General features: G+C 48.9%; 1 protein-coding gene across 1 annotated transcript in view; it reads right to left on the minus strand.

Moving 5' to 3' along the window:
* Positions 1-77: 77 nt before the first annotated feature.
* MYO9A (myosin IXA) overlaps positions 78-10547 on the minus strand; it is a 146350-nt gene continuing 135880 nt past the window's right edge. The window contains 9 exon segments of the mRNA XM_031061006.1: positions 78-1087; positions 1338-1564; positions 1737-1939; positions 4003-4056; positions 4844-4967; positions 6162-6293; positions 6694-6799; positions 7134-7262; positions 7763-7955. Coding sequence (XP_030916866.1) covers positions 699-1087; positions 1338-1564; positions 1737-1939; positions 4003-4056; positions 4844-4967; positions 6162-6293; positions 6694-6799; positions 7134-7262; positions 7763-7955 — 1557 coding nt within the window. The 3' untranslated portion in view covers positions 78-698.

A 10547-nucleotide genomic window follows, 5' to 3' on the forward strand; every position in this document is an offset into this window, starting at 1 on the left:
CACCCAAAAAAAATAAAAAAAAAAAAAAAAATAAAAAAAATAGAAAAAAAAAAAAAAAAAAAGAGTTCTGTCTGGGGAAAAATATAAAAAAAAAATTAAAAAAATATATATTTACACAAAACTCCAGGAACCAGCATATAAACAAATATCGCTTCAAGTAGTCCTCGATTATTATTAATTATTATTATTTTTTAATACTGATGATCTCGAAAAGACTAAAAAAAAAAAGGAAAGACGGTTAGGTCTCGTTAAAAAACAAAAAACCAAAGGGAAAAGGTGATTTTTGGCAGGTTTTAACACTTTTCCATGCACTTGGCGTTGGCGTGGATGAGGTGGTTAAAGCGCGGAGGGCTGGGCTGCAGTGGAGCCAGCTCGGGATGCTCCCGTGGGATTCTGAGGCTGGGTTTGCTCCTACCAACAGCGACGGCGATTCGGCACAAGGATTTGGCGGCGGATGCTCCGAGACGTGGGATGCTCCGAGGGGAAGGGCCAGGAGCCGGTCAGTGCCTCCCATCCCCAGCCATCCCCCGGCCACCCAAAGGTCTCAATTCCCCCAAATCATTAAGGCCACCATTAAAACCGTCCCCTCCCGGCCTTTTTAATTAAGAATTCATCTCCTGGCGTTAACGAGGAAGCCATCAGAGCACTGCCAATGGGGAGGATGCCCCGGCATGGACACGGCTCCAGGGTGGAGCATCTCAGACCATGAACTCATTGCTCCCCAGGAGGACAAGGGGTTGGGCGGTGGCGCAATCGGCCTCAGGGTTCCTCTTGCGTCCCCCTCCAGGCCCCCCGTCCGGGGGCTCTTTGGTTTTTGGGGGGGACGATTTCACACTCTTCAGTTTCTGTTTGCCTTTCTCTGGGTTGAAGGTCCCGCGCGTGGTGAACTGCGGCCGGTCCTCGGGACAATGGAGAGGCCCTGGCAGGCCCTCGGGGCTCGCCCGGCTTTCGGGGGCCTCGCCATGGTGTCCCCCTGCCCTGCAGAAAGGAGATTTGGAGTACATCTGGAAGCGCTTCCGGGGCAGGCAGGGGCAGGAGCACCACAGATGGTCAGCACCCACACACCACCCAGTATCCAACCGCCCCGCTCCCAGGGGACACGTGCCATTGAAGCCAGGACAACATTCCCAGCATCTTGGTGGGGGCAGCATCACCCCAGATGATGTGGCAGTGCTGGAAGAATGCTCACCTCCCCATCAATCCTGGCTGCTCCCACCCATCCCCCCCAGGGCCACGTGCTTGAACCCTTAAGCCCCCTCACTGCGTACATTTAAACTGTTGACTTTAAATAAATTTGAAAATTCCAAGTAACCCCTCTCCCAAAGTAACAGAAAAACACGGTGGAAGGTGTTCCCATGGCCTTTGAAGGTCCCTTCCAACTCAAACCATTCCATCATAAACGCAAGAACACCTGGATTTACCCGAGCGATCGGAGATGGCTCCTTCGGAGTCAAAGTTCAAATTTTCGGAGCTGTCAGCTGTGCCAATGGAGGCTTCGGACTCAAGAGTTTCATCGTCGGAGGCGCGGGGCTCCAGTGTCAGCATCTCAAATGTCAGCTCCTCCCTGCAAAGCCAACCCAGCTTCATTCAACCACCGGGACCAAAAAGGGGGAGAGGAGAAAGGGATGCACATGCACTGAGAGATCATGGAGGGGTGGAGGCCTCCAGCCATCAGTCACGACACCAAGCAACATCCAGAGGCTGGGGACATGGCTTGAACCCTCAGCCAGACTCACTTTTCCTTCTGCAGGCTCTCGATCTGCTCAGTCAGCACCTTCTCCTCCTGCTGCATGGCCACCTGCTGCTGCTCTGTCACTTCCATCTCCATGGCCTCCTCGCTGCTCAGGGTCTCCTCAGGGACGTCCGTCACCGAGGGCAAGCGGCCGGTGACAGGGGACGCGGGGCTGGGGAAGGCGCCGCGCCGCACACGCCCTTTGCCCTGAAGAGAGACAAAGGTGTCACCACCACAGCCGAGGGGATGTGGCAAACACTCAGGTGCCAACCACACTGCTCTCCCAAGGAGTGAAGAAGAAGGCCCCAGGCACTGGTCCTCAGTGTGCCGCCGCCGGACGCACCCCGGGCCCTCCAAAATCTCAGGCTGGGAGAAGTACCAGAAGGATTCAACACACTGGAGGCACTGGGGATGGAGGTGGTGAGGAAGACAGTGATGAGGATGATGTTGATGGACCAAGTGCAACTTGGTCCAGGTCCAAGCAAGCCCAGCTAGCAGCAGGCTGGGTTCCCACAAAGCCCACAGCTTGCACGATGGGAAGCTTGATGGTGGCTTTGGGTGGGAGCATCACCAAGGCTTTGATTTCAGGGCACCTGATAAAACCCGTTTTATCCTTGGATCAAGTCTCACATCCTTCCCTCATTCACCCTCGGTATTTCCTGAGCATCACAAGGGTCTCACTGACCCCTTCAGCAAACAGGAACTTCCACCTGATCATGTTGTCCATGCCATGCCATGTCTCATCTACAGGAGATCCAGAACCAGGACCACCTCCAGTGCTCCATTGTAAGACAATCAATGTGGATCTCTGTGCCCACAGTTGCACTCACTCTGATCTAATGCAGCTCTGAAGAACTATCTCATTTTTTAAATACTGAAACTGAAAACAAAAAAGTATGCAAATGGCAGAGGTGGAGAGATATATATGCAACTGTTTTAATCTTCTGGGGACCAGCTCTACAGATCTGCTCCATGGAGCAGAGGAAAATGGAGGATTCTTGGAGATGAGGGACATGGCAGATACTAAACAGCTTTTATCTTAACCATTATCATGACCAGACTTCTCATCTTCTACATTCCAGATCCTGACATGACCAGGACTAGGAGATGTCCATCACCCTGCCCTCCCCTGACAACCATCACCGAGGAAGAACCTGCATCTCCTTGGGGTTGAAGAGCCTGTTGCAGCTCAGTTTTGCTTCCCCTATTTAACCCCCACAACTGTAGCATCCCTGGGTCTTCCTGACAACCCATGTGCTCAGAGCAGGTTTTCAGGATAAGGGATCCTTCCTTTTTCTCTTTAAAAGCCAGATTTTCTCAATTTTAGCCCTTTCATCTTTTAATGCCACATCTCAGAGATCTTTCTTTGTCAGCAAAGCCTCTCCTGTGCCCCGGTGTTCTTCTGATGACACTTTTCACGTGGGCTCCTGAGCTGAAGCACAGCTCCCTGAATCCTATTAGCCAAAAGCCCCCAGATCCCAAAGATCCCACTGCCTCGTGGAGTTAAGCCCCTGAGAAATGCTGTGCTCAGGGAAGCAGAGCTCAAATTTTGCTCTTCTCCACCTCCTGACACTCATGGATGTGGAAGAATGGGGGGAACCTGAGGGAACTTTCATCATGGACTGAGCCTGTTAGGAAAGAAAACAGCCCTATGAACATTCCCAAAATCCTGCAGGTGCTTTTCTTGCCTGTCACAATCTCACAGAACTCAAACTCAAGCTGGGATGGAGTTGGGGGACACAGGACTTGCTGGACTCCTCCTCATTCAAACCTGGGTGTCCTGACCTTGTGTTCAGGGTGCTGGTGCTCCTCCTCCATGAAGGTGGAGGAGACCTTTGGATGCCTCGTGGTCTCCAAGGCATCCGAGCTGAGGGTTTTATTCACCATCTTCAGAAACAACAGTGCTGTGAAAGCAACTTGATGCTGAAACACATCCTGAGCAAGGAGAAATCCAGGTGGGAAGGGAAGGGAAGGGATGAGTCAAGCAAAGTAAAAAAGAGGGAAGCACAGGATGGAAAAAAGAAATAAAATAGAAAATTAAAGTAAGGAGGAAAGGAAAAGAGGTGGGAAGCGTATTTCTGAGGAGCTGCGTGCAGGGATGGCCGAGTGCCAGCCCCAAACTCCTGTGCTGGGGGGACCTGCTGGAGGAACGGCGGCTCCGAGGAGCGGCGGGGCCGGACAGGTCACGGTGGGACAATGGCCGGTGGGACAGAGCTGGAATGAGCGACGGTGACACACAACGAGGGACGCGGCACTGCCGTGATACATACCGGGATTGAACTGCGGGTTATGCTCATAAATCTAACTGCAATTAGTACGGGCTTCTGGATTGGAGAGGAGATGAAAAGGAAAGCAGAAGGTTAGAGTGCACATGCCGCCGCCCCTCCAAAAACCCGCTTTGCTCAGTTCGAGGTTTTCTCGGTTAGCTGAGATGAGTGGGGCAGCTCTGCAGCACCAGCTACTCAATCTTGGGCAGCCCCTGCTTGGATTTCGTCCCCAAAAAGCAGAAGCAACGTGTCCCTGAGCATCACAGGGGGCAGGTCCAAGCTTGGCTCCTCAGCCCAAGCCTGTGCTGGTGGTGCTGCACCAGGTCCGTCCCTCTCCCGCAGCCCAGCAAGCCAAGCACAGGTGCATCCACAGCCTGCCAGCCCCATGCAAGCATGGAAGCTCAATGAGATGGGTTTGAGGCTCCCAAAAAGGCAGTGCGGGAGCAGGGAGAGCCTTTGGGTAATTCATTTTGGGTTCAGATAATGTGACTGAGCACGAAAAACAACGGTCCAGGTCACCCATGGGGTGATGTTGAGCTGCCCACTGAAAGGCTTGACTCAACTCAGGACCAAACAAGCTCAAATGAAGGTGGAAATGCTGATCAGGAACACCTGAGCAGGAGCGACAATGTTTCCATGGACTGTTCCCACCTCCTCGTGCTTTGGCATGACTCCCTGCAAAGGTGAGGAGCCACCACAGGGCTGAGGGTCCCTGTCCTGGTGGAGATGGTGTGGGAGTTTGCAAGAGGTTTGGGAGGCTGGGATAAGCAGGAGAAGATACGGTAGGGTGGCTTCAGGGGCAAGGAGAGGACAGGAGAGGACAGAGAGGGCTCTGGCATCTCACCATAGATCTGCGGATCAAGGAGAGGCGGCTCTTGGCTTTGTTCTCTGCAAACTCCAGGCTGTTGATGTCTTTGAGCCGAGCCTTGTACTTGTTCATCTGCTCGATGACAATTAACTCCACGCAACTAAGGGAGGAAAAAACCCAAAAGAAGACAAAATGGGACGAGGAAGCCATTTGATCTGAGCTGCTCTGTCTTGTCTTGGCTTATCCTTCAACGGGATTTTGTGGTAGCTTCTCCCTTAGCTGCAGCACATCCTCTCATTTTATTATGGAGAGGAAAGGATTATTTGGAAGATCTGCCCTGATGGAAGAGCACGGAAGAGAAAGCTCCAGCTGGAAGCCAGAGGGTGGTGAGAATTCTCCTAAAAAGTGTGATACCAGGCTAGGGATGGATTGAGGAACAGCCTACAGATATTAAAGATGGCCAAGGATCCCACCAGAGAAATCTACCCCCCTTGGAAGAGGGAGTGGTGGAACACAAACCTGGAGAAGGCAGACCGATTCCAACTCACTTGCACACAGTAACTCTACAGCAGCTCGTGCAACTGAGCTTTTTGTTTAATGTTGTCAGGAGGGTGTTTGAGGAAAAACACAGTCCATTCCTTGAAATAAAATGAGAGGATGTGCTGGAGCTGAAGCGTGAGGGAGAAGCTACAATGAAATCCTGTTAAAGGACAGATGTTCCTGCCAGCTGGATATTTTAACATGTTCTGGTCATCAACAATTTTAATACTTCCTGGAGGTAAAACCACCCCTTTCAGAAGCCTAGCCCTTCACTGGAGGGTTTTCATTATCGTAATTGACTCCAGTATCTATTTTAACACCTATTTAGTATGAGCCAAACCAAATCTGGGCAAGTTCTTCACTTTTTCTCTGTAAAACCTTTTCAGTTAAGGCAAGCACCATAAATAAATCTAAATATATTAATATCACTATTGCTGCAGACCAAACAACTCAGCTCCTCCAGTAAAAAAGCCAAAACCAAGTAACAATCAAGATCTGCTTGCCAAAAATGAATTGCATTAACTATAAAAACATGTCAGCACAAGCTCCACCTTTTCCTGTCAGGCAGGAACAAAAGCTTATCCACTCTTGGGGATCCTCCATCACTTAAAAATCCTCATTTAACAACTTCTTGGGGATTGAGAGGATTTGAAATACCTTCATGCAGATTTGCATTTAGATGCATAAATTACGATGTGTTTGTCCCTTTGTGCCAAAGCTCTCAATTTCTGAGCCGTTTGACCATCCTAGGGGTTACCAAGATATGAATGGTGATGTGGTGGTGGAGCCAGCTCACCCAGCCCCAGGCTCTTACGTGGTGGTTTTGCTGATGTCCTGAACACTCTGTAGAGGGTCTGTGGTGTCGGGGCAGCGGAGGATGCAGGGAGCAAACACAATGGCCAGGGCATTGGCCGACATGCGGTTGGTCTCTTCTTGGAGGGCAATCCTGAAAAAACAGGGATTAAGAGGGAAGTCAGAGGTGGAGGCACCTCCACTGCACCCCTTGCACATGGTCATGGCTGAAGAGAGGAGATGATATTTCTATGGTGTAATCTTGATTTGAGGGAGAAAGACAAACCTTGAGGAACCTCAGATATTCCCAAGGCAACAACCAGCCCTTTCCACCCAAAACCACATCCCTGCAGTGGCGAGAGGCACCTCAGGGCTGTAGGAACCACAAGTGACCAGAGCACAGCAGAAGTCACTCATCAACACAACATCCCTCGGAGAAACAGCTCCATGGCCACCTCCTGGGAGACAGGGTGGATGCAAAAGCCTCAAATGTTGTGGTGGGAAGGATGCCTGACCATGCTGCCCTTGCCTGAAGGTGCCCAGGCCCAGCATACCTGACCAGGTGGAAGATGAGGCGCTCCAGGGTGCTGAGGTGGGTGCGGGAGAGCTGGTCGATGACCGAGTACACCCCACGCACTGTCTCCTTCCTCTCCTGGAGCCCTGTGGAGAAACCACCAGCATTTAGGGGCAGCTTCTACTTCTTCCTCTCATTCAATATGGTACTTCTTAACCCTTAATTTTACTACTTAAGAGACAGAACTTTGGGGCTGAAATTAGCTGAATCATGATGCAAAAGCCACCAAAAGGAAACCAAAATGCCTGAGATTTTGCATAAAAAACACTTTATAACCAAAAAATCAGACTTTGAAACCAGGTAAACACAATTTGGTAAAACTGGCTGGTTTGGCCCCAAAGAGTGCATGAAAAGTTTGGCACTCAGATGGCCACCATTTCCCTCTCCCAAGGGAATGGGATAGTGAGGGAAGCTCCTCACCCATCACCCGCAGGAACTCCTCGTAGAGCTCAAAGGTCATGAGGGGGTTGGGCAGATCTCGGAGCCACTGCTTGAACACGCTGGCAATGACGTGGATGTTGTAGTCGTCTAAATTCACGTTATCGATGTCTGGGTTTGGCACCAGATGAAGCAAGAAGGAAAAGAACAAGAGACCACGATCAATATGAAGCCCAAGGCTGGACAAGGTGACCTTTAAAGGTCCCTTCCAACCCAAACTGTTCTATCATAAAGTGTTCTAAAATAAAATATGTTTACGTGCCTTTAATGGCAACAAATCCAGCACATGATTTCAGCTCCACATGGTAAAATTAGAGAGAAATACATTTTCCAGGGCAAATAACTTCAGGTGGGACCAGGATTTCTTTTCTCACTGATGATGGCTAGGATGTAAATAAGGCAGCACTTTTCCCCAATTGGAATGACTTTTTTTCGTGGATTGCTCCCAAAAACGTCATGAGTTGGCGACCTGAGTTGTGACTGCCAACATGAAATCATTCCTTGCACAGCCCAGAGTCAGGAATGCTGAAACATTCCACCTTCCTCTCATCCAACTTTGCTGCTGCAGAGATTTTCCTCCCCAAGTTGAATCTTTTCCCCCTTCCCCTGACCTGTATCGAGGCCTTGCCGCAGCTCCTTGATCTTGTTGGTGGATCCTGATTTCCTGTAGATGCCCTCGGTGTAGAGCCCGTGCATCTCGATGTAGTTGATGAGCTTCTCCACCAGCAGGGGCACCGCCCGCTCCTCGCTGGTCAGCCGGGACAGCTCCACACCAAACTGCCGAGGGGAGAGCTCCGGGTCGTGCTGCACAGGAAAAGGGAAAAAGGGATTGAAATCCTTCTGCACCACCCACTCCTCGCTGGCCAGCCATGCTGCAGGAAAAGGGAAAAAAGGGAAAAAAAAAGGGAAAAAAAAGGGATTGAAATCCTTCTGTACTGCCTGCTCCTCACTGGTCAGCCGGGACAGCTCCTGTCACAGACACATTATATGAAAAATCCTTTCTTTAGGATTTTTTCTCCTGAGAAGCTGAGAGGCCTCAGGAACAAAATGTAACCAATGGTTATCTGCCACTGTGGAATGCAAAAGGTGCATCTGTGATTGGTCTCATGCAGTTGTTTCTAATTAATGGCCAATCCCAGTCAGCTGGCTCGGACTCTCTGTCCGAGACACAAGCCCTTATTCAGATCCTCGCCTCTTCCCTCATCCTCGGACCCCTGTGAACATTGTCACAAGCTCCACACCAAACTGCTCCAGGGAGAGCTCTGGGTCATGCTGCAGGAAAAGGGAAAAAGGGACTCAAATCCCTCTGAGATGCAATGCTGGTGCAGCTTTGGATCTGATTATTCAGAGTCCTTCAGCAGATACAGGAGTGTGGTATTCTCAGGGTCCCGCGACGAAGGAAGGAAATGTTGAAGCTGACTCCATGTTCTTAGAAGGCTAATTTATTATTTTATGTTACTATATTATATTAAAGAATACTACACTAAACTATACTAAAGAATAGAGAAAGGATACAGACAGAAGGCTAAAAGATAATAAAGAAAAACTCGTGACTCTCTTTAGAGCCTTGACACAGCTGGACCGTGATTGGTCATTAAGTTAAAACAATTCACATGTTGGATAAACAACCTCCAGCCACATTCCAAAGCAGCAAAACACAGCAGCAAATGAGATAATATTGTTTTCCTTTTTCTCTGAGGCTTCTCAGCTTCCCAGGAGAAGAATCCTGGGCAAAGAGGATTTTTCAGAAAATATGATGGTGACACAGGAGATGTGTGAATCTAATGGAGGACAGGACAGGACATGGGTCTTGCAATGCCAACCCAGTGTCTGGACATGCACCTGAAGGCAAAAAATTTGGATTTTCTTTCTTTAACCAACCCCACTGTAGTTAAATTCCCAGCCTGGCAGAGCCAAAGCAGCTGGGCATGGTCCTCCTCCACCTCCAGCTCCTCCAACAGCATCTCCAGGGATGATTTCACCTCCCAAAGATGCACAAAGCAGAAGAGGCAAATATGAATCTTGGGTGTTTAAATCAACTTGAAGAATTGCAAGTTACAAAATACCAATGAACAAACAAGATGCCAACAAAAGAACATGAAAAGACCCATCTACAACTGCCAGGAAGGGCCCTTTTGCCAGCTGCAAATGCTCACTGGAGAGTTGGTATCTGGCAAATTCCAATGTAAAGAAAGTCCTCCTACACAGGACATTCCGGATGGGAAAAGTCAAAAGATCCAATAAAATATTGACACAGATTCTCAGCCCTAGACAAAGGTGAGATGCAACTCTGCCTTCAACAAGGCAGTGGCTCCCCTCACTCCTGCATTTTTCTTTCTCCAACTCAGTGTCATCCTTTCATTGATCCTGCAAACCTTAGCAGCAGATGTGTGGAAAGTCCCCATGTTGTTTCTTTCTCATGACTGATGGTTTTTAGCTCCCTGTCACTGAGAACAACCCTAAAAACACAAATTCACCAAGCACAGAGGAATTGGAGCCTTCCTAGAGAAATTCTAACTGCCCAGTGCAAAGCTACCCATGAAGACACAGTGAACTTGCTTCCTGGGATGCAGCACAAAAACTTCCTTGTGCAGAGAAGTCACAACAAAGAAGGCAGATCCAAGAACATCTGAAAAAATTAATCAGACATCTCAATGAACTTCCCACATTTTAGAGCACAAACTCTAATGAGGTGTTCCCAGTTCCTGCAGAAATAGTGCCAGAAAGGGAAAGACTGCAGCAAAAGTTCTATATATATTCAAAATACAAATGTATATATACAGAATACAAATATATATTCAGAATACAAATCCCCCCCCTCACACACATATCTTCAATGTATATATCCAGATTATTCCTTGGGAAAAAATGCCCTCATGCAGCTTTCTGGGGGCTGTGTATTATGGAGGTTGTTCTCTGAGAAGCCTCCCAGAGAGCTGATCAAACTTTCCACTCATTATTATTGTTACTCTATGTCCTTCTTTTGGGCACAAAATAAGCTGTTTAAAACATCCCCACCAAATCTGGATGATTCATTGTTAGCTGGGATGACCTGCTGCACTCATTCCCTGTTCCCCATACCCTTAAATCCAGTAAGCAATATTTAATTCCCCTGTAAAGAGGGCAGCGAACATCCCCCACCTGCCCTTCCTCGCTCAGCTGTGGCAAGCAAGGACTGTAGAGAAAAACCCTGTATTTCCAAGAATAACCCCACATTCCCAAACCCTTAAAAGCTACAAAGCCAGGGAAATTCCTATTATTCTGTGTGGTTACAAGGCAGGGAACGACACTGCAACATCTGCTGCATGACTGGGCAGATCTACAGTGACTCATCACTGCATAATTCCCAAAATATCTACAAAACTCTGGTTGGAGAGACCTCTGGGGATCTCTGGT

The sequence above is a fragment of the Geospiza fortis genome, unplaced genomic scaffold, assembly GCF_000277835.1.
Source record: "Geospiza fortis unplaced genomic scaffold, GeoFor_1.0 scaffold317, whole genome shotgun sequence".
In the NCBI taxonomy this organism is placed as follows: domain Eukaryota; kingdom Metazoa; phylum Chordata; class Aves; order Passeriformes; family Thraupidae; genus Geospiza; species Geospiza fortis.